We start from the raw sequence: 25095 nt of genomic DNA on the forward strand, positions 1-25095 counted from the left end.
CTCCGCAGTGTTGAGGGAAATTTGTCTGAAGACACTTTAAGTAAAAGGTTTCATATCTGGGTTCGCGCATATATATTTATATATATATGTGTGTGTGTGTGTGTGTGGGATTGTCTAGGAGTTACTGAGCAGGACTGCGCTCGGGTCGCAGAAACTAGATCTGATGGATGAGGTTTCCTGTGTGAAACTGGAGCTGGTGAGCATGGAGGAGAGACAGAATCACAGCACAGAGAGACAACACAAAGCTGAGGTATTGTACTGCTCTGGACGCTGGAATAAAACCACTCAGGCTTGGACGGGGTTCTCCACTCAGGGAGACTTTTAGAATGAAGTAGAGACTTGTACGGCTGGTTATTTCAGAAATGAACCACTCGGTGTTGTGCTGTTTTGGGAAAATAATCAGTGATGGTGTAGGAATGATGAAGCGAAGCTCTCTCTTTCTCTTCACTTTTTTCAGAGCGTACTTTCTTGTCTTTTTCTCATCGTTTAGTTCCATTTCATTTCATGTAAACTGCAAAAGGAGTTAATTCCTCTTTTCACTTAATCGCTCATGTCAGCTAGCATTATCGTTCCTTCTCCAGCTTCTCTTTTTTTTGGCTTTCTCTTCTCTGTCCCGTAAATGTCAGCAAACTTGATGTTAAAGCTTTATCTCAGACTGTTACGAAACTCTGATACTGTAAACTCCTCCCATTAATGTTAAATATACATAAAACTTCACCGTATCAACGTTTACAGACTTTTTTTTATTTTGTTGTTATTATTTATTGTTGCTAATATGTTAGAAATGTTAACGTACCAGTATGAGTGCAGAAACAGAAATCTGTGATCTGGAGCTTAAGACCACCAGAGCTGCTGTTCCAACTTCAACCAATCGGATTTCAGAATCCAACAGGACTATGGTTTAAAAAAGTTTAGAGACTATAGCTGTACTTTTTCCTCATAACCTTATGGGTTTGAGATCAAATACCATTCATGATTCACAAAAGACTGAATAGTTCCAATGATGTGGCAGCATTCAGTCACGTTTTTGAGATTTGTGCTAAATTCTGTCCAATTTTCTGCTAAACAGTGCTTTCCTGCTACTCTAAAAAAAATCAAAAGTAAATTTATGCTTGTTTACGCTGCCGCTGGTCTAATTTACGTGCGTGTGTGCAACAGTCTATTTGTAAGAACTAATTTGTGGGTTTTCTTAAACTAATTACAGTTTTGCAAAATGAAAGCTTACGTGTGAGACGTAATTACTGGGTTAGCAAAGAGAGCTGGGGTTTGTTGATGTAAAATATATCTTGCCTCGGGATTTGTGGAAAGTGTGCTGAAGTGTGGGTGAAATGTGTGTGTGTGTGTGTGTGTAAATATGTTGACTCGCTGAACAAATTGATGCTACACCCACGTTATAGTAAACATTACATCACATGGCGTACTTTGGATTCAAACGCATGGCGCTTTCTGACACGTTTTGGGTGAAATTTGCCAACGTAGCACTGAACTGACTGTAAATTTATGACATGGATCACATTAAATACACTAAATTCTCAGAAACTTTGAGTAATAATCCAAAAATGTTTGATATTAGAGTCTGGTAGGAATCAATGAGCTAGCTAATTTAGCATAATCCAGTATCAAACAAAACTACAACATGATGGTAATGTAATACTTTTAGCGGCTCTTTATTAAATGAATATGAAAACGATGATGTAAGGACTTCTTCTCAGTCACTCATGATGATCTGTGACAAATGCTAGCTAATTTCTTAGTTAATTTCTTGATAATGCTTTCATTTAATTATTATTTCTATAACACTAGATTGTGCTGTTTTAGGAAAATAATCAACAACAGGGTGATGAGATGAAAGAGTTACACTTTTCACAAGAGCGTTGATTAATTTCCTGAAGTGTTTTGTTCCTTTTACACCACATCCATTTGCCAATGCTTTTTTTTCTTTAAACAAAAATAACGTCATACTTTTTTATCCATTTATGGATATCTTTCAATTTGTGAAACAACTTTTTGCAATTACAGCAGCTATAAACAGTTCTTCCCTCAGCAGCTTCTCATTATTAGTTTATTTGTCTCGCTTAAACAATCATAAACTCCTGAAGAGCTTCACCTCTGATACTGGAGACTCCTTCCATAACTGCTAAATCCTTCACATTTCTCCTCACAAAAGACACCATGTATTACTATATAAATCATTCACCATATTCCTGAGTTCCTGTGAATGGGCTGTTGCTATAGCAACAACAACGTTATTAATACAAGCATGTTACATAACCCTGAGCTGATTTTATCGTCAGTCAATCAAGACCTTCAGACCGATTGAAACCGATCAATTTGATCAATTTTATAGCGCTTTTAAGAGTAGATTTTCTCTCAAAGCAGCTTTATAGAAATATAAAAATTTTGAATAAAGCTGAGAACTGACAACATTCTTCAAATAAATTTGTTCTATAGTATTATAACACATTATGTAACCTAGTCCTCCTGCTTTGAAGTGTTATACAGGTAACTGCAGGTATAACTGCTTAACTCCAGGTATCATAGGGTTTCATATGTTATGTCTATAATCATTTATAATGCACTTTATTCATAGGAAGTGGCATTTTAATAAAGTCTAGATGTTTGTTTTTATACAAGTTCCTTTATGATGTGATTCAAGGTGAGCTATACAATCAGGATCTGTATTTTAAGCTGAATTAAAAAAGCCTACACAGAAAATCACAAGCTTCTCCTCTGACAACTGCTGGTCTGACCGGCTCTAATCTGGCTCACAACATTCCCCTGACATGCCATGCTTCTCCCGTCAGCAGCGAACACCCTCCCACCCCGACCCTCTCCCCTGCGCTCTATAGATAGCAATCATATGTCAGCCTTCTCATCTGCTGTGTTTTCCTGCCACACTATCACATGATACTTCCTCCCCTTCCATGCCATTCATTGCTTAACCCTTGTTTACGCTACTTCACATGCTGAACTCAACTTGACAGTCCTGTTTATTTGAATCATTTCTCATCACCTTTAAGTCTTTACCATTTTACATCTCAGCCTCATTTCCCTTTTCATCCTGAGTGGCCACTTTAAACAAAGGGCTCTGTATATATTTGAGTCCTTACATTGCAAAATTCAGGTCAGTGACCTGTTTATTTTGGCTGGAGGGCATGATTTTGTAAGGACGTGCCAATGGCAGTACTTTCACTGCCTTCCCCTAGCTCCTGCTCCATGCTATTTTCTTCTGAATCTGGCTTAATAAATGTACCACAGAGTGAAATGATCCTGAAATGTTCCAGACTATTAAATGTAAGAAAGTAAAAAAGCAGATCTGCTTACACAAAGACGTGGACACGTACGCACTAGAGTTACACTTTAGCTCTTGGTTGTTTCTCTGGTGAATGGTCTCTTCTAGAAGTTCAGTATATACACACCTTTTTATTTCTTTAGGGATTTTGCTTTATGTCACTCTGTGGTTCAACATTTCTGACATATATTAATTATAATTCATTCAGATATCTCCTTCCTCTTGTTCTTCCAGGAAACGGTATATTTATTTTCAGATCATGTGACACTTTAATGACACACCAGTTTTGGACTAATCCAGGGCTTCATTTGATTCATTCATTTTGTCTTCAGTAAGCACTTTATCCTGCTCAGGGTCTCAGCAGATCTGGCAGATTTCATGTAAATGCTGTGAGAGAGGTGCAAGAATTTACCCAAATTTACACACATACACTATATTGCCAAAAGCCTTTACATGCACATGAATGTAATATGGAGTTGTCCCGCCCTTTGCAGCTAGAACAGCTTCAACTCTTCTAGGAAGGCTAGAAGAGTTGGGAATTGGGAATTTTTGACCGTTTTTCTAGAAGCACATTTGTGAGGTCAGGCACTGATGTTGGATGAGAAGGTCTGGCTCACAGTCTCCACTCTAATTCATCCCAAAGGTGTTCTGTGGGGTTGAGGTCAGGACTCTGTGCAGGCCAGTCAAGTTCCTCCACACCAAACTCACTCATCCATGTCTTTATGGACCTTGCTTTGGTCACTGGTGTGCAGTCATGTTGGAACAGGAAGGGGTCATCCCCAAACTGTTCCCACAAAGAGCATGAAATTGTCCAAAATGTCTTGGTATGAAGCTGAAGCATTAAGAGTTCCTTTCACTGGAACTAAGGGGCTGAGTCCAACCCCTGAACTCAATGATTTGGAGGGGTGTCCCAAAACTTGGCAACATACTGTACTTAGCCCTAGGGGCAATTTTACATGGCCAATATGCCTATCAATATGTTTTTGGGATGTGGGAAGAAATCAGAGAACTGAGAAGAAGCCCAGAAGAACAGGAAATACTTCACTCAGACACACACATGCTCAGTATCAAACTGTGAAGCAGCATCGTTACTCATCACACCAACATTTACATATTTTATATGTGAATAATGTAGCAATCTATATTGCTTCCCCCCACTTCAATATTACTTTCTTTTTAATTAGATTCATGATATAAAATTTATGTCCAATTCAAAGTGTGGAAATGTTTAAAAATGGATCAAGCAGGTGAGGGTGGGGTAAATACTTATGCAAGCCACCATACAATACTGTCTTGTACTCCTACATGTGTTCTCAGTTTAATTTCCCTTTCATCTCTCCACTTTTGCTCCCCTGTCCGGTTCTTCCCCTCGGCCAGAGCGTAGTGAATCTGATTAGCGAGCTCCAGGAGCAGATGTGTAGAATTCAGCAGGAACTTTCTTGTAAGATCCAGGAGAAAAAAGCTGCAGAGCTTCAGGAGGATGAAGACACAGATACAGACGCTTCGCAGAGTGAATCAGCCGAGGCTGAAGAAACGTCTGCCGAGGAGCAGAGCTCTGAAGATTTAGGTGCTGAGGAGCTCTGTCCCTGTGGGAGAGAAAGTGTAGGCACTGAATGAGTTGTAAAGCTCCTTTTTTCACAGCTGGACTTGGGCCTAAAATGTGAAAGCTGCTTGTAAAACCTGCATCTTGCTCGTGTGACATTTGCTGATCGATGCTATCACACCGTGTTTGGAGAATCTGGACTAGTATTCACAGTGTGCTTGCTTCCTGTTTCCTGCTTGATGTAACATCTTGTTGTGGGTTTAATTTCTGTGTCATTTGTTTTGGTCTGTGGGCTGGGAAAATATCTAACAGACTACATGCATGGAAGTGTTTAATTTAAGAGCTGAGTGGTTATACCATGTTTTGTTAAATCATTTAAAGCCACTGAGCTTTTTCTTTATTATTATTATTAACACATTTTACTTTATTGTCCTTGAATATACTTTCAAATACACAGTAAGACATAACTGACAGTATGCACATATATTTTTTAAATTTTATTTTACAAAAAATTAATAATGACGTTTACTGAGTCGCTATTTATTATTTATGAATATGTTATTTATTATTTATGGATTTTTTTATTCAAGTAAATATAAACACAATCATAGAATTCATTATGTAAATTTTAGAAATGTTTTGAGATCATGAGATCATGTATAGTGCCTTATTGATTTATTGAGAAAATAAAAAGGAAACAATAAAAAATAAATAAATAAATAAATAAAAAGAAATTAATTTAAATAATTAACTTAAAAAAAAGAAAAGAAAAGAAAATATCTGCTTAAAATACTTAAATTAAATAAGAAATATATATTTAATATATGTGTTGAGACAGGTTGTTGAGACATCCTATGCGTACTTAAATGCATAATTAAAATGAGCATTACATGTATGATGTAAAAAATGATGTAAAAAAATATGAATCAGTAAGTGATATTTTGGTCTAAACATTCAGGAGAGTTGTGTTGTGGTTGTGGTTGTGGTGTGGTGTTGGAGATTTTATGTGTGTACCTAAATTCTAAACAATTACTTCAGCATGGAATCGCTATAACTGTTCCTCTGAGTGACAGAGTTATTCATCATTCCTTCTTTATTTTGGTGAACAGAGCTTGCTCCAGGAACTGAGGTTGCTCAAAACTAAGGTGGAGGAACTTGAGGATGAAAAGTCGCAGTATGAGAGAAAACTCAAGGCTACAAAGGTACAGCTGCTGAAATACTGCACACTGCATCACCAATTATCTTCCGATTATCTGATTTTCTTTCACATGAGTGAATTAATCTTCCTCTTTTCAGCTCACACTTCCTCTGCCTCTTAAGCTTACTGTTTAACAGCTGGACTTATTCTCACTTCTGTTCACAACTTCCTATTGACCTATTTAATAATAATAATAATAATAATAATAATAATAATGTTACAATCTGGGAATCTTACTAGTACATGGAAAAAAAACAATGTTCCTAATATTCCTAATAAACTCTAATGAACACATTAGAACATGTTACAATGCATTTATAAGTCATTATACACATTGTTATAATTATAATATAAAAATAGCTTAATAGCAAGTACAAATTTTAAGTAGGTTTTGTGACAAAATATTCAGTACATCACCAACACCAAATAAATTATTAGTACTTGTCACTTTCCGCTTACATCACATCTATAACACACTTTCTTATTTCAGTCCTTATTTAGAATTCCTTCAGGAACAGGCAGGATTGGTTAGAATTCCTTTATAAGAGGGCAAGACTAGCCGGAATACTTTGAAATCAGGCAAAATTGGTTAGAATTCCTTCGAAAAGGGGCAGAACTGGCCAGAATTTGTTTGAAATCAAGCAAGATTAGTCAGAATTCCTTTGAATGAGTCAGGGCTGGTCAGAATTCTTTTGGAAGGGGCAACACTGGTTGGAATTGCTTTAAGATGAGGCAGAATTGGTTAGAATTCCTTAAGAATGGGCAGGGCTTGTCAGAATTCCTTTGAGATCAGGCAGGATTTTTCATAATTCCTGTGTATGGGGCAAGGCTGGTCAGTATTCCTTTATAAGTGGCAGGACTGGTAGAAATTGTTTTGAAATGAGGCAGAATTGGTTAGAATTCCTTAGGAAGGGACAGGGCTTGTCAGAATTCTTATGATACTCATCTCTTATTTGCATAATGCATTCAAAATATGGGACCAATAAGAACAGTACAAATTCTATTAGCATTTTGTTTTCTTTTATGAATGCTTTTGCTGATATATTTATTAATTTTTATGATTATCTTTTATAACCAAATCTCACTTTAATTGCAGCTCACAATTATTAGTTTTAAAGTTAACTAGGTTAATTGTATCATATCTCTATACTTTGTCTTCAGAAGACTACGTAAAGTGCATTCTGTTAATAATTAATAATGAATTAAAACCTCTGCTCATAAAGGTTATAAGTGGTTATGACATTGTGAATATTTTATAGGTCTTTATATACACTGAACAAAATTATAAACGCAACACTTTTGTTTTTGCCCCCATTTTTTCTACGCCTTTGGAGATGGCTTATGGTAGAGAAATGAACATTCAATTCACGGTCAACAGCTCTGCTGGACATTCCTGCAGTCATCATGCCAATTGCATGCTCCCTGAAAACTTGCGACATCTGTGGCATTGTGCTGTGATAAAACTGCACATTTTAGAGTGGCCTTTTATTGCGGCCAGCCTAAGGCACACCTGTGCAATAATCATGCTGTCTAATCAGCATCTTGATATGCCACGCCTGTGAGGTGGATGAATTATCTCGGCAAAGGAGAAGTGCTCACTAACACAGATTTAGACAGATTTATGAACAATATTTGAGAGAAACAGACCTTTTGTGTACATAGAAAAAGTCTTAGATCTTTGAGTTCAGCTCATGAAAAATGGGGCAAAAAAACAAAAGTGTTGCGTTTATAATTTTGTTCAGTGTATGTATGGCCTTGAAAATTGTGCTTATAAATATTTCACTTTTAAAAATAATAAAAAATAATGCTAGTCATTATGCCAAACTAAACACTCACCAGAACCGTCCTTCTCTGCATGTACACTCACACAGTTCTCCCCTTAATCTCTCTTTTTTCTTATTCATCTATTCTTCACTTCTCCTCCTTCACTTTTCAACTTCTTCTCCTGTAGCTGTCCATCTCTTATTCTCTTCGCGTGTGTTACCAGTCTCTGATGACTCAGTTGTCGAGTCTGAGGCTGACGGTGGAGCAGCTGCAGGTGGAGAGGCAGCAGTGGGAGGAGCACAGCAGGAACCTTCAGGTGCCACCACCACCCCCCCTCTTCTCCCAGCTCCTCCACCTACTCGCTCCTTCACTGCTACCTTTTCTTCTCATATCTCTCATGAGGAACATCCACCTTCTCATCTCAAATCTTCAATCCCACCTGCTCCACATCATCTTCCACTTTTTGATGGTTGTTGCAACTTCCTTCTCTATCATCATCATCTTCACTTCATCGCTCCCTCAAGGCAATCTTGATTCTGCATTTAATTTTATTCCCACCTTCTTCACCTAATCATCCTCGAATCTGCACATGTCTTTGGCCAATCTGCCTTTGTCTTCCTTCCATAGTCTTAGAATTAGATATTCTACAGTGAAAATGTCCAAAAGCAACAACAGGTCAGTATTCAAGCAGGTAACTAAATGCAAACATGTGGAAGTTACTTGCCATCTGCTGGAACAGCCACTACTGAATTTTGAACTGCTTCTGGATGCAACGCTGGCACAAGATCTTTACATCTGGAGCTAAATCACAAATATTTCCATGGCTAAGAAACTGTACTTAAACCTAAGGTCACAATGTAATGCCAAACATCAGAGTAGTAAAAGCACGTCCCTGGACTCTGGAGTGGAAAAAACACTCCCTGGAACAGTCAAAAACACTGTTTGGCGACTTGTATTGTATGATTTTTATGGAAATTCTGGAGTTTAAGGACATTTTAGATCATTCCTTAGTTCTTGATACTTTTTTTATTTCCCTGGGGTCTGAACCTAACCTCAACCAACATGATGGATTGGAGTAAAACTTCATCATGGCACCATTTTAATGTGTTAATTGCCTTAAGGGTAGAACATTGCCACTAGCGGACCATATATAAGGAAAGTCCTCAGTAATATGGTTAGACTGAAGACACCTGAAGGACTAGTTTGGGAAACAAACTTTTTTTTCCAGCTAATTAGGTCCTTTCAGTTTGACCTTCTGTTTCATGAGTTTCATTAGTGTTTAATGATCTTTCCATTACCCTTTATTGTACATCAGAAAAGTATTAATTTCATTAGTTTTGTAGACATACAGAATGAAGTCATTGATAAATTCCATTTCCAGGCAGAAATTTCTGGCCTTCAGCACCTCCTGCAATGCAAGAATGCAGAGATCGAGAACCTCCAGTCCCAGCTCCTCTCCAGATCTCCCAGTTCCATTGACAATTCAGAAAAAGGTAAGCGTATGTTTGTTTTTTAATTTTTATTCTTCAGCACAAATATGATAAGGACACATAGAGACATAAATGATATCTAGTGCTAATTATGTAGCACTGATCAGTGGTCCTGATCGACTGTTAATGAATACTGGCCGGCCTTTAAACTGACTGACTGGTTACTATTGGTCAACCAAGACACAATAAATCTGGCTGAACCACAGTGCTGTTGTCCTGAAGCATTTTATTTTATCAATAAATTGTCAAGGTTATGATATTATGAGCTGGAAGTTCAATAACAATGTGATCTGGGCCACTGCATATACTGTAGATATATGTCTGTAAGTTTATGATGTATGCTCTATTAATGCTGCTGTGGAGATTTGTTGGAATTAGCGTTTGTAAATGTTTATGTAGGTTTATGTCAATTGTAAGGAAGGGTGTTTGCAGGTGTCATGTAGCCTTAAAAAATGCTGCCCTTAAAGTAATATTTTTGCCACTAATATGCACTAATTTGTCGTCTAGCAATTTTATTCAAAAATACAGTGCAGGCATTGTGTACAGTAAGAGCTTGAATGGTATCTGTGGTGTTTGGTATTTATATAATACGTGTTTGCATGGTGTGCAGTGTAACTGTTTGTGTAGTGTCTAACAATAACTCTGTATCGTCTTTATTCCGCTCTCAACATAAGAGGAGTTGTACAGGAGGAGGCTCAACACCAAACGTAAGATTTTTAGTATATCTGATCACTAACATTCACACACACTCCTAGAAGTAGACATAAATGAAGACTGTTAAGCTGCTTAAAAGAAAGTTCTTTCTGTCTCACTATTGCTGCTCTACTTTACTCTACTTTTCCACGCCTGGTGGAATTCGTGCATCTAGAAGGACTTTCTGCTTACATCACATATATAACACACTTTCTTGTTGAACTCCTTGAATAATTATTCAAAATTCCTTCATGAACAGGCAATTCCTTTGGAAGAGGGTAAGAATAACCCAAATTCTTTGAGATCAGGCAGAATTGTTCCTTTGAATGGGTCAGAGATTGGCAGAATTCCTTGGGAAGGGGCACGGCTTTCCAGAAAACCATTCCTTTGATATCAGGCAGGATTGGTCAGAATTTCTTTAGAAGGGACAGGGATGGTTAGAAATTCTTTGGATGGGACAGGGATGGTTGGAATTTGGTTGGAATTGCTTTGAGATTAGGCAGAATTGGTTAGAATTCCTTGGGAACGGGCAGGGCTTGTCACAATTTGTTTGATATCAGGGAGGATTGGTCAGAATTCCTTTTGGAAGGGACAGAACTGGCCAAATTTTCTTTGAGATCAGACTGGATTTTTCATAATTCCTGTGGATAAGGCAAGGCTGCTTCAGAATTCCTTTGTAAGGGGCAGAACTGGTAGAAATTATTTTGAAATGAGGAAGAATTGGTTAAAATTCCTTAGGAAGGGGCAGGGCTGGTCACAGTGAGTTTGCTATCAGGCAGGACCCGTCAGAATTCATTTGGAATGGGCAGGACTAGACAGAATTTCTTTGGAAGGGAATGGTCAGGAGTGGCCGAAATTTCTTTGACATCAGGCAGGATTGATCAGACTTTCTTTGGAAGGGGCAAGACTGGACATAGATAGATAGATAGATAGATAGATAGATAGATAGATAGATAGATAGATAGATAGATAGATAGATAGATAGATAGATAGATAGATAGATAGATAGATAGCCCTCAATTGCTCAGTTGTATAAAACCAAGGTATTGATTGTATAAACCAAGATGTTGATTGAATTATTTTTAAGATCAGGCTAGATTGGTCAGAATTCCCATGGAAGGATTGGTTGGAATGCCATTGTCTTTAGGCAGTCTTGTTCACAATTCCATTTACAGTGAGCGAAATGGTTAAGAGTGTCTGTAGGAGCAGGCAGTAATGAGTGGTCAGAATGTTTTTGTGCTTGGGAGTAATCGGCTTTACAAAAATCCTCCACACATCTGTTTCTCAGACCTTCTGATCTTCTGATCTGGTTTAAGCAATTAAATATAGTCATTTATTTCAAAGGTTTGGCTCAAGACTGCAGCATGTCCAAGTATTATACTTCCTCAATCACAACCCAAGGAAACCATGCAGGGTTTAGATAACCAGACAGGGGTTACAAAAAACAGGTGACAATAATTATATTCCATGGCAACTGACAATGAGAAGCACAATGTCCTGAGTAAAATGGGACAAATATGTGACAGATAAAGGGACAAAAGGAGAGAGGAATGTGACATTGTCCTCCAATCAATTAATCAATCAATAAATCAATAAATCAATCAATCAATCAATTATCACAGTATCTTATCACAGCATCACTTTGTATTTCTGTCATGTGCATGCAAAACCAAGGGGATACCTCAAAAGCAAGAATAACATTTCTAATCAGTTCCAGTCAATGGTGAAAGCACATATTTGCATTTGTCATCTGTTCTTGCTTTAGGAGACTTTGTTAAATCCAGTAAACATGTTTGTGTCCTTTCTTTCTCCACAGATCAAGAGCTTCTAAAATTAAAAGCCGGAATGGAATTATTAATTGCAGCCAACGATGAGAAGGTAAAGGAACATTTCTGGCCTCAGTTTTTAAAAAATATGAACAGTTCATTTATTAGAAATTTAGCATAATCTAGATAGTCTATTAAAACTCATTTAAAGGTTCTTCATTTGTCATTCAAGGAGAACCCATGAGAACTCTACATAAAACTCTGAAGTGCTCTTAGCTTTCAGAAAAGAATCTGAATCCATCTTGGAACATTTCAAAGTTGTACAAAAATGTTCTGGCCTACAATCAAAGTAAATTTTACTATTGGAAAGGGATCGAAGTAGAAGCTTTATAAAGCCTTCATTATTCTTAAAGAACCCAGTTGTATAAGATTCTTGAAAAAAATAAAGATGTCAGAAAGAACCAAAAAAAGGGTTTTTTTTGTATCGATGCCACAGAACAATTTTTAGTTCTCCAAAGAAACGTCTAGTAAATGGTTCTTAAAATAACCCTTTTTTCTTAGTGCCATAAAGAACCTTTTTATAGGCTGAAACTTTTTTCCACTACAAATAACTTTTTGTGCAATGGAAGTCCTCATAGAACCATACACTCTGAAGACAAAGAACCATTTAAGAACCTTTATTTACCCCAAATTATTGCTCAATGTTTTTATCTTAATGCCTAGAATCCTGCAAAGTTCTTGTTTTTCTTCCTTTAAATGTTTTGCTTTGCACCTAACAAGCATTTTTATTTGACAGTGTATAGGGTTAACCCTTTTTTGGAAGCTATGAGTCTTTTAATTGTCCAATAAACATTTTAAGAACATGTGCAGAACCACTGTGTGTGGTACAAACAGCAAATTATTGATAATTGGCCAAAAAATAAAAAATAAAAGCCCTCGGATGGTTTGGTTCTTGTTCTCCTGAAAGAGTTCTCCTGAGAGCCCTTTGTTATTGGGAAGCACTAATCTGTAGGGTTAACAATAGTACTTTTAAGAGTTCCTCCAAAAGCCTGAACTGTGTAGTGCTCTAAAGGATTCCAGTTTCCATCTACACCAGATGGTTTCACTTTTAAACCTGGGTCCAAGTAAGGCCCCTTTAGAAAGCTAGAACCATTAACCATCTAAAGTATACTTAATATTCTAAGTCTTCACATTACACATTCTAAGAGTGTCGTCTCTACTCGCTCCCCAAACCTCATTCTAGCTTCATGTGGGAGAGTAAATGAGAACCACTTTGAGCACACAGGACCTCCTGTTCCCATCTGTGGACTTAAACAGCATGAGATATTTACAGAACCCTAGCTAAAACCGTTTCCTTCAGTCCACACTTAAAGGTGCGGGTACCATGCCAAAACCCGTCATGTGTTTGCAGTAAGCGAGACGTGGCAGGGTCTGCTTCAGGGCATGGCTTCAAAAACACACCCAGTTCTCTGAACTCGCTGCCAAATCTCGACTCTGCAATTTAGCCAATGTTCCATTTAACTGCGCAGCCATGTACCGTGTTCTAAACCATCGGGGCGAGGGAGATTATTTTCAGATAATCAAAAGGTTCACATAATCCTCATAAAGCGATCGGATACTTTTCCGTTGCTGCTTGGTTTCAGATTTCTTTGATAAGATGTCTAATGTTAAAAAATGGGTTCTTTGATGGTTCTTTTAAAGTTTGCTGGATAAATTATCCTTCCTGAAAGGGTTCTGTCTTCAAATCCTTTCTCATATGGAAACGTTCTGTTGTGCACAATATTTTAATGATTCACTTTTTCCTTGTATTAGAATTCCGATATGAAGGACAGGAATAAAAAAAAACATGTGTTGTGTAGTTTTAGAAAAATAATCAATAGCAGCTTTCAAACCTGAAGTTGATTATTTTCCTATAACATCGTATCATGCCATCTGTTTATAGCTAAATATTTATTGTTACGTAACATCCATGAAACAATTCAGTCCTGTTCTTACTTCCATTATCAAGGCAATAAACAGTTTTTTTTTTTTTTTTTTTTTTTACCTCACCAGTCTTTTTTATTCTGTCTGAAATCACAGATTGACATCTTACAGAAATTCTGAATGTCAGATTGCTAAAAAAGTGCTGAAACTGGAGACCCCTTCCATTAATGTTTAACATTTTACACACATTAAAAAAATCTGTTTATGTGGTTCAAGTGGGAAAGGAATCAGGGTTCAAGCCCCAGCACCACCAAGCTCCATTGTTGGGCAATTGAGCAAGGCCCTTAACCCTCCTAGCTCCAGGGGTGCTGTATCATAGCTGCCCCTGCACTTTGACCCCAATTTTGTCAGCTGGGATACCTGAATAAAAAGCAAGGTCCATAAAGACATGGATGAGTGAGTTTGGTGTGGAGGAACTTGACTGGCCTGCACAGAGTCCTGACCTCAACCCCATAGAACACCTTTGGGATGAATTAGAGTGGAGAATGTGAGCCAGACCTTCTCATCCAACATCAGTGCCTGACCTCACAAATGTGCTTCTAGAGGAACGGTTAAAAATTCCCATAAACACACTCCTAAACCTTGTGGAAAGCCTTCCCAGAAGAGTTGAAGCTGTTATAGCTGTAAAGGGCAGGACAACTCCATATTACATTCATGTGCATGGAAAGGCAGACGTCCCAAAACTTTTGGCAACATAGTGTATCTGCGACTATATTAACTGTAACGTAATAATATACAAACACATGAATATGAATCTTTTATATGAAATAAGTCCATGCCATTTAACTATTTAAACAAACATAATAGTCATGTATTGTGACTCATAACTAAATCTTTATATCAGTCATATTTTCTTTACGGTATAATTTCTTCAATTGCTTTCTTGCTTAAGTTTTGTTTTTCTTTTTTATTTCTTGTACAGGATCGGCGTATAGAGGAGCTTTCTCTTCTCCTGAGCCACTGCAGACAGTTTCGAGATGGCAAGGCCTTAATTCAACGTGAGCCTATCTTACACACCATCGCTAACTCTTTATTACGCTTTCTTACGTTATCTTTAGATTACGTTATCTTTAATAACGCTCGTTATTATTCATTTGCTAACCCTGAAGCTGAAGATTTGGTAAATATGAATTATTTAGGAAAGGTGTGTATTGAGAAGTGTGTATTAGGAAAGCTTGGAGCCCCTTTAAGGGGTTAAAATTATTTACAGAAATTAACACCAACCCTATGGTGAAGCACGGTGGTGGCAGCATCATGCCCTGGGGCTACTTCTCTTCAGCTGGGACTAGGGCTCTAGTCAAAACAAATACTTTTTCTCCCTCTTTTGATTTTTTGGCACAAACCTGCAGTCATCTGTTAGACAACTGGACACTTTCCAGCAAGAAGCCAAGAGAGAAACAGCTTCAGAAGAACAAGACCAGGGCCTTAAACATGACACACAGCTCCTTTAATTCAGCAATTCACCTACAATATTGTAAATTTGATTGATTTTGAATATCTTTTTTGCTAATAATCCTCAGAGACATCAGCACCTCAGTGCAGCAGTGAAGAAGAAGAGCAAAGTCCAGCAGTGAAGACTAAAGCTCTCACTCTGAAAGCTCCCTCAGAGGTACAGATGGTCTCATGGACATGCTTTGTTTCCCGTAATCACGTTCACAACCTAATGCTAATTCCTCGCTCTTAGATGACGTCCGGTGCAGCATCTCCACTTCTCCCATCCAAAACATCTGATCAGAAGGAAACAGAAGCGAGGTATAATGATTTCTGCTAATGCTGTTGCTAATACTAAGCGTTCATCGCTTGAACCTGATGTTGCTTTGTTGTCTCAGGTCACAGCCGAGAAATCTGTCCAGCAGCCAGGAAGATCTGAAGAGTGAAGCACTAAAGGTTTGTCTTTTTAGGATTCCTTTTTGGAAAACTAGACTGAAATTCTGCTTGAATGAGGATTCTCTTAGCTAAAATCCCTCATTTGTTTCTAATCTAACCGTATTTCCGATCTTGTTTCGATCCTGTAGCCTGTGATTGGATCTCCTGCAGAACCTGCTTCCTCAGATGAGGTATGCCGACGACCCTGATTAACTTTCGGTCCGATTATCGAACGAATTCACGTCTCACTCTGCTGATCATCAGATAAACTCTCTCAGGATTTCTCTCCGCTTTCTGGTTCCTACACAAACAGGGTTCTCCACCCAAACCCGCGAACGGGAAATGCATCCTGACAGATGGAAATAAAAGTGACGGATCAGAGTCGAGGTCTCAGGAAGGCAGCCAGGACGGAGACGTGACCCAGAGTAAGAGTTTATATCACTTTTATAGACCATGTGCTTTTTTATGTACCTATATTAGGTCTAAATCATGGTTTTTAATTAACATAGAATGGAACAATGCTGGAGTTGAAGAACGAATGAACTAATATATGAAGAAAAGATATAGATAGATAGATAGATAGATAGATAGATAGATAGATAGATAGATAGATAGATAGATAGATAGATAGATAGATAGATAGATAGATAGATAGATAGATAGATAGATAGATAGACTAAAGATTAGACAATCAGTTAATTATACATCTAAATAACAGGTAATTTTAATACAGGTTTTGTTTCACTGCATTTACAAATATTATCCACAAATACTCTTCTCTTCTCTTCTCTTCTCTTCTCTTCTCTTCTCTTCTCTTCTCTTCTCTTCTCTTCTCTTCTCGATCTTTACTCTTCTCTTCTCTTCTCTTCTCTTCTCTTCTCTTCTCTTCTCTTCTCTTCTCTTCTCTTCTCTTCTTGATCTTTACTCTTCTCTTCTCTTCTCTTCTCTTCTCTTCTCTTCTCTTCTCTTCTCTTCTCTTCTCTTCTCTTCTCGATCTTTACTCTTCCCTTCTCTTCACCTCTCTTCTCTGCTTTGAGTAAATGAAAGCCACTTTTTGCTCCACAGATTTACTCCTAAGATTTACGTCTGTCTTTGATCAGATGGAGCAGTCGGGGGTTTTATCTGAAGCTCTAGACTTTCCTTACTATCATTCCTTCTTTCTCTCTCTCTCTCTCTCTCTCTTTCTCACTCTCTCTCTCTCTCTCTCTGTCTCTCTCTGTCTGTCTGAGGACCAGACCTGTGGCTTCAGCTGTGTTTTAGCTTTAACTCAGCCCAGATGTTTGCACATGTGTCAGAGTCCAGATCAAAGCGTAGCAGTTACTCCGGAAACTGCGAGCTCTCAGGTGTCATTTCTTCTTCCGCTTCACTTGGGAACATCATGTGTTTTATTTTAATTGTGTTTAAATCGTTGTTTTTATTATATTACCTTTTATTAATATAGTACCACAGAGATGTTTCGTCCAGTCTGATTGGTCAGAGGGATATAGATATAGACGTGTGTTAGCGTGGTGATTTTTTTGTCTGTAAAGAGAGATTAAACATTCATGGAAGGAGTCTCCAGTGTCAGACTTCACATGGGTATGAAGTTTATGTTTTCCCAAACACAAACTGAGTTTGACTTTTTATTGAATCTTTTAAAGAAAGAAAACAGAGCTGCTTCATGACCCGAAGAGAGAGCAGGAACTTGTTTCTTAGTCATTCCATGAAAATAAACATAACAACAAACGGATAAAAAGTAAAGTGTGATGTTTGTTATAATGATTGTTGTAGTAAAAAAGGAATAAAACACAGGGCATGATGTTATATACAGGATTAAAATCCATCAAGTGACACATTTTCATCTAATGAGAAGATATTTATTTATTTATTTATTTATTTATTTATTTATTTATTTATTTATTGTTCGTGAAGCCAAGAGCTTAGTGAAAGGCACACAAAGGATCAGGATTTAAAGGGTTTAATGAAGCCCAAGTCTTCATTACTGCTACTATGTTTAACTCCAGCCTCGTTTACGTTCCACACGATTTTACTTCAACAATTTCTCCACTAGTTTTGGAATTCTGGAAAGACAAAGCGGTTTAATATTCCGTAAATAACATGCCGAGTCTGACCGATAACATCGCACCTCATTTTCTGTGTGAACTCACATCGAAACGTTTTCTTCAGTAGCCCGTCTTTCTGAGTTTTATTCCTTTTTCCAGCAGGAAAGGCCGAGAGAACAGAAGAGCCGAGCGCCTGCGACACTTCACCCACGTCGTCCGGTGTGGATTCAGGAGAACATTCCCCCGTCTCCCAGGAAAACATGAAGAACAACAAGAGCATTCGTAAACTCTGGGGAAAGTGAGTGTGGATCTGCAGCTCTGCATGACTGCTCCTAACTGACCCCTAAATCCTGCTGGGGTCAAACAATTCCACTTAAAACCTTTTTTTTGATACGCAAAAGTGCATCATTTTTCTTCATAATTCTCATTTTTTTCTAGACGAGTGTCTGGATTGTTTCAGGATGTTTAGTAATAATTAGTTTTAAATTTGACTCATTCTTGTGCTTTAAAAGTGGAAAAATACTTTTATTCCTTCTAAAATAATTTATATATAATATAAAATAAATAATTTTATTCCTTTAATTAAGTACAAAGGCTCTTAACAGCAATGTGAATAAACAAACAAACAAACAAACAAACAGAATAATATGTCAATAAATGCTATGTTTTTGAGCCAAATTTCTATTCTATTATTATTATTATTATTATTATTATTATTATTATTATTATTATTATAGCCCAAAACCCGTCATTTGGACCCCATCATTATGTCGCTGTTAACTCAGATGAACACGATGTTACATGTTTTGACATTTATTTATTTATTTATTTATTTATTTATTTATTTATTTATTTATTTATTTATTTATTTATTTATTTATTAATTATCTAAAGGCATGTCTGAGTCTGTGAACATTGATATTAAGGCATTAACACAACCTGAGTGTGTGTTTAGGATCAGAAGGACTCAGTCGGGGGGTCTGGGGCCCGGCGACGATCTGGAGCCCACCGAGTTCAGGAGAGGAGGATTTAGAGCCACAGCTGGACCACGACTGGCTCGAACCCCTGACTCGGGCCGCTCTGTCCGGTAAGAGTCCAGATTTACATTTTCAACAACTGATTTTTTTTTAATCTTACTAAAAATACACGGCTCTTATTGTAATCTCTCTGTGATGATTAAGTTATTATTTTCCTCCTCAGAGACATGACGGTTCCCTTCTCCAACTGGACCACAGAGCAGGTGTGCGGTTGGCTGGAGGACTTCGGGCTTGGTCAATACGTCAGCTTGGCGCGTCAGTGGGTGATGAGTGGACAGACCCTCCTCTCCGCTACGCCGCAGGAATTTGAGAAGGTTTGATTTTTTTTACTGCAGCTTGCACATTATATTGAACGAAACTTATCACCGCATTGAGGTAGTTTACTCCTCTAATCTGATTGGTCGAGCAGTGTTCCAGGGGTGTTTATGTTTCCTGTAACCTCAGTGGGATTTTTTTCACTGTGTTTCTATCATTCTGGAACGTTTCACTTACTGCTTTGAAACGGTTACTACAGGAGAGTTAGTGACATCATCAGAAACCGCAAATGAAACCCAAAATCCCATCAAATGAAGATGACCAGAAAGAATAGATGCTGATGTGAGCTAGATAAACAAAAACTTTGACCATACTATGTCAGAAATGTCTGTAGATGTTACTGATTTATTTGGAGCCCTTGTTATATTGTTATCGTGAATACAGCTGTGATTTCTTCTGACTTCCTATTCAGTATCTCTGTGTTTTATCTCCTATTTTAAATATTTTACATTTTAATGATCGTTCCAGGAAATGGGCATCAAACATCCGCTGCACAGAAAGAAACTGCAGCTGGCTCTCAGGTCCTTCAGCAACAAGACGATGGAGAAATCCTCTGAGCTTGATCACATCTGGGTCACACGTAGGTACTTCTGGAATGGGGTTCATGAAAGTTTTTGTTGAATGTAAATTTATAACATGTGACTATGAATACTCACATATTTAAAGAAAACGGATAGCTAGATATCTAGATAGATAGATGAAATGTAGATGTGAACTCATCTCTATGACAAGAAATAGTCACAGTAATAGAAAACAAAAGTTTTTTTTGCTAATACACATTTATTATTATTTTACATTTTTGCCTGATCATTTATTTATTTATTTATTTATTTATTCATTTATTCATTTATCTATTTATTTATTAATTTACAGTTATTTGTTTTGTTTTATTTTTTAGTATTTATGTGTATATATTTATTATTATTTTACATTTTCTCATGATCATTTATTTATGGGTATTTGTTTCATTTTATTTTTATTTATTTTTTTGTATTTATGTCTATACATTTAATATTATATTTACATGTTTTCATGGTCATTTATTTATTTATTTATTTATGGTTATTTGTTTTCTTTTATTTGTTATTTATTTTTTAGTATTTATATATATATATATATATATATATATATATATATATATATATATATATATATATATATATATTATATATAATATATATATATTATATATTATTATTATATATTATATTATATATATTTCTTTATATATTTCTTATTATTTTTAATTTGTTCATGATCATTTATTTATTTATGCTTATTGTTTATTTTTTAATGTTTTTTTTAGTATTTTTGTCTATATATTTATTATTATTTAACCTTTTTTCATGATTATTTATTTATTTTATTACTTATTTATGGTTATTTGTTTTATTTAATTTTAACTTTTATTTATTGTTTAGTATTTATATCTATATATTTATTATTATTTTACACTTTTTCATGATGCATTTCATGCATTTATTTATTTATTTATTTATATCAATCTATTTATTTTTTTAATAAACTTTTTTCATTATTAATTAAATCTATCTATTATATCTATTTTTTTCTTTGTAGGTTGTTTTCTCCCTAAACTGATTTTAAGTGTTTAAACGTCCTTCTCCAGCTCTCCGGACGTTTCATGTGTTCAGTGTTAGAGTGTGTGAGAGCTGTTTTATACTGACCACTGAGAGCTATTTTATACTGACAGCTTATAAAAGTTGAGAAGTTTTAAAGTAGCTGCTTTCAGTAAGATGGAAAAATCGAGTAGGTTTGTAAACGTGTTTCTTCCCCTCAGGCTGGCTGGATGACATTGGCTTACCTCAGTATAAAGACCAGTTCCACGAGAGCCGAGTGGACGGCAGGGTTCTCCAGTACCTCACTGTGGTGAGTCCAGTAACTGACCGTAACTGATGCTAAAATGATGCTTTCATCTTCTAAACATGGCTTTTTATCGTCTTTGTCCTCTTACAGAACGACCTTCTGTTCCTGAAGGTCACCAGTCAGCTCCATCACCTGAGCATCAAGTGTGCCATCCACGTCCTCCATGCCAACAAGTTCAACCCGCACTGCCTGAGGCGCAGACCAGGAGATGAGGTGTGTGTTCACTCCAGATAATACACACACTGAATGACCAGAGAGAGGACTTAATAAATAAAATAAATAACAAACAACAACATTAGTTACATACATGAGCAGATATACAATTTAAATAAGTACAGGGGGAAAAAAAGTTCATATACATTACCAGTCAAAAGTTTGGACACACCTTCTAATCCCATGGTCTTTCCTGATGTTTATTTCTTTCTACACTGTAAAACAATGCTGAAGGCGGCCGAAATGCATAATAATGTCCTTTGAACAGTTGATATTGAGATATGTCTGCTACTGATGCTCTGTAAAGCCTTCATAACGCCTCTAATCTGAGGTGCTGTTAATTGGTGATTTCTGAGGCTGGTAAATGAACTTACCTGCAGCAGAGGTAAGTTTTGGTCTTGCTTTACTGGGATGGTCTTCATGTGAGCCAGTTTCATCATGGTGCTTGATGGGTTTTGCAAATGCACTTGACAATACTGTTCTTGCAAGAACTATTCCAGAACACCTGACCTTCGTGTCTTAAAATAACAACTGACTGGTTTTTGTTGTCGTTACATATGGATTACTGAAGTCCTTGTGTGTTATTTCATAGTTTTGAAATCGCCAGGATTGTTCTAGAATGTAGAAAATAAATCCCTAAACAAAAACATTGAATTAAAAGGTGTGTCCAAACCTTTGACTGGTAGTGTATATATATATATAACATAACATAACTGATTTTTCATTTATTGTTCCCCCCTTCAAGAAAAATCAGAAAATTGTTGATGAGCTACTCCACTTATAAATAAATAATAATAAATAAATAAATAAATAAATAAAAAAATAAAAAAATAACAGCATTTGAAATAAAGGTGTTTTATCTGCAGTTACAAGCAAAAAAAATACAATTTAAGAAGTACAGGGAAAGATAATTTAGTGATTTATATATATATATATATATATATATATATATATATATATATATATATATATATATATATATATATATATATATATATATAAATGCATTTTATATGTAATTAATATTTATTTATCTTTATTTGTTTACTTATTTATTTATTTACAATAATTGATACATAGTTGATTTTTCATTTATTGTTCTTTATTTTCAAATTTATAATTATTTCCACCCTTCAAGAAAAATCAGATAATTCTTGATAAACTACTTTAAAATTAAACGAATGAACAAATAAATAGATAAATAAAATACTTATAAATAAAAAAAATCTAAATAAAAATCTTAAACATTTTTTTACATCTTTTTTTCCCCCTAAAGATTTCCATTAAACATTCAGTGACCAGGAAAGTGTATCATTCTCTTGTCTCTGCTCGAATATGAGGTTGCATATCAGTGTGTGCGCATATCACATATCACAGAAAGTGTGTTTGTGTCTGATTCCCTCAGAATAAGACCTCTCCGTCCGAGGTGGTGCAGTGGTCCAATCACCGTGTGATGGAGTGGCTGCGCTCGGTGGACTTGGCTGAATACGCTCCCAACCTCAGAGGCAGCGGCGTTCATGGAGGCCTCATAGTGAGTAAAAAGAAAACCTTTATCACCTTCTGTTCAGTATTTATCCACAGAGCTCCTACTGAGACGAGCTAACACACGTACAATATAATACACATACAATAACAATACAAGGACATACCAGTAGACAGGAAATGGATTCATGGGACCTTTTCAATCAGTATAAATAATGGAACGATGTTCAGCCTGTGAGTCTAAAACGAGTCTCTCGGCTTTCAGTGTGTTTTAGACGTGTGTTTTTCCCTCTGTTGGAGAACCTTACACAGAATTTTACTGGCTGAAGATCAAATTCCAGCTGCTTTTTAGATGAACAAGCACTCAGAGCATCTCAGAGAGCAGAAATGGGTTCGATATCAACATTTATTTGAAAATACAAACATTTGTGTGGAACTTTTCTACGAATATATCACCCCTAGTCATCTAAAAACAGAAATCCTTCTGAAACACTACAAATTCTTAAAGTCCTGAGTGTCTACTTTCATATGAGCTTCATATTAACCTCCACTGTGGAGAGGAACATGGGAAAGACACTCGATCGTCTACATGGACACAACAGAAACAGGAGGAAGGTCCATTTTTTGTTTGGAAGTATCATGCTGTTATGGGAAAATAATCAAGAGCAGGATGGAGTGATGAAGAGGAGGCACTGTTAGCACACTGAAGTTCTCATTTCTCTATCTATTTCCAGTTACATTAAATGTTGTTCAACGTCTTCTCTCTCTGTCTAATGGTAATAAGATAAGAGGCACTGACACTGGAGACTCCTTCCATAAATGCCTTCTTAAATACACGTGTCCTTCCACAATTTCCAGAATTTAGCAATAAATCTGTTGTTTATTATCAACACGAAGTTTTTATTTATTTATTAATTAATCTATTTATTTATTTATTTATTTTCTGGGATATATCTTCAGATCCTGGAGCCTCGCTTTACCTCGGAGACTCTGGCCATGTTGCTGAACATCCCTCCTCAGAAAACTCTGCTCAGGCGCCATTTAACCACCAACTTCAACAGTCTGGTGGGATCGCAGGCTCAGCAGGAGAAACGCGAGTACGCTAACGCCAGCGGTCACACGCCACTCACCACCACCGCTAAAGTCCGGGTAGGTCACCTATGCAGACTTAACTCTGTAAATGCTGTAGGGTGAATTCTCAACTCACACAGACATAATAAAAGGGAAAAAATGTGTGACAGTATTGATCAGTGTGTACTACTATACTCAATATTTCAGCTAAAGAGTACATATAATAAGGCGACTATGCTAATATGTTAATTAGTACAGCAATTAATACTAATCTGTTAAACGCTCAGCCAATTCTATTTACAGGAAACTATTAAAATTTATTATTATTAGTCTTTTATGTAGTTTATGTGGAGTGTAAAGCTCCCTGTGATTGAGTTGTTACTATAGAAACGATTAATTAATTAATTACCACCCATCCTAATTAATTACTTAGATAATGAATTACTTAGAAACAGTTATTGTAACAATTAATCAAAACACAACAATTATTAACATATTAAACAAACAAATAAAGAAACAAATTTATGCCCATAATTATCACCAAGATGAGTTTGTGGATTTTTTTTTTCTGTGGATCCCATGTGCTTTCTCTAAACAGTTTGTGTGTGTGTGTGTGTGTGTGTGTGTGTGTGTGTGTTTTCGTCTGCTTTCTCATCATGCCTTCTCTCAGCCAAAGAAGCTCGGCTTCACGAACTTCAGCCACCTGAGGAAGAGGAGGCCCGATGACTCTGCGGATTATATCTGTCCAGTAGAAATGGGAAACTCGCCGGTTCTGAACGGAACGACCCACCAGCTCTAGCACAGCGTCGGTGCTTCTCCAGCTTCTCCTGGACTCAGGTAGACAGGATCAGAAGCAGATCAAAGTCCTGATCTTCCCTCGACAGTCTCTCTTACTGTGATCGGATCGGTCGACTGTCCACTCGGATGGACGGAACACACGGCTGAAACCTCACCTGGATTAAAGGGTCATACATCCGGACATTATTCGGTTGTAAGCCCCATTTTTCTTTCTTTTTCTTTTTTTTGTTGGTGTAATGTTTTATTGTAGACTCTAAAATTCTGAAATACTTAATAAATAAATAAATAAATAAATAAAGCGCTCGATTCATTTCTCTTCTCTCTTTTCAGTGATTTTTTTTTCTCTGCATTGATGAATAATTATTATCGCTCATACTGCAGACAAACAATACACTTTAGATCCAGTGGTTTACTCACTTATCAGCTAGAGGGATGAAATTTAAATATAACATAATATAATATAATATAATATAATATAATATAATATAATATAATATAATATAATATAATATAATATAATATAATATAATATAATATAGGGATTATTAATAATAATAATAATAATAATAATAATAATAATAATAATAATAATTAGGGTTAAATGTATTTATGTGCAACACTGCCATCAAGTGGTGAATAGGGTGTATAGGCAAATGGG

General features: G+C 36.4%; 1 protein-coding gene across 8 annotated transcripts in view; it reads left to right on the forward strand.

The window, feature by feature from the left end:
- ppfibp2a (PPFIA binding protein 2a) overlaps window positions 1-24735 on the forward strand; it is a 37328-nt gene extending 12593 nt beyond the window's left edge. For 2 of the 8 annotated variants that reach the window (XM_058388418.1, XM_058388421.1), the window contains 21 exons: window positions 119-250; window positions 4670-4894; window positions 5945-6037; window positions 9179-9290; window positions 9962-9994; window positions 11797-11858; window positions 14652-14727; window positions 15250-15338; window positions 15414-15481; window positions 15559-15616; window positions 15745-15786; window positions 15909-16020; window positions 17797-17935; window positions 18593-18724; window positions 18838-18988; window positions 19458-19569; window positions 20788-20876; window positions 20964-21086; window positions 22492-22617; window positions 23529-23717; window positions 24310-24735. In XM_058388418.1, the coding sequence (XP_058244401.1) occupies window positions 119-250; window positions 4670-4894; window positions 5945-6037; window positions 9179-9290; window positions 9962-9994; window positions 11797-11858; window positions 14652-14727; window positions 15250-15338; window positions 15414-15481; window positions 15559-15616; window positions 15745-15786; window positions 15909-16020; window positions 17797-17935; window positions 18593-18724; window positions 18838-18988; window positions 19458-19569; window positions 20788-20876; window positions 20964-21086; window positions 22492-22617; window positions 23529-23717; window positions 24310-24438 (2292 nt within the window). In that variant the 3' untranslated portion in view covers window positions 24439-24735. The remainder of the gene's footprint in view (window positions 1-118; window positions 251-4669; window positions 4895-5944; window positions 6038-9178; window positions 9291-9961; window positions 9995-11796; window positions 11859-14651; window positions 14728-15249; window positions 15339-15413; window positions 15482-15558; window positions 15617-15744; window positions 15787-15908; window positions 16021-17796; window positions 17936-18592; window positions 18725-18837; window positions 18989-19457; window positions 19570-20787; window positions 20877-20963; window positions 21087-22491; window positions 22618-23528; window positions 23718-24309) is intronic. The other 6 variants (XM_058388423.1, XM_058388425.1, XM_058388419.1 and 3 more) reach the window with 5 other exon arrangements.
- The last annotated feature ends 360 nt before the right edge of the window (window positions 24736-25095 follow it).

The sequence above is a fragment of the Hemibagrus wyckioides genome, linkage group LG04 (genome assembly GCF_019097595.1).
Source record: "Hemibagrus wyckioides isolate EC202008001 linkage group LG04, SWU_Hwy_1.0, whole genome shotgun sequence".
Lineage (NCBI taxonomy): Eukaryota > Metazoa > Chordata > Actinopteri > Siluriformes > Bagridae > Hemibagrus > Hemibagrus wyckioides.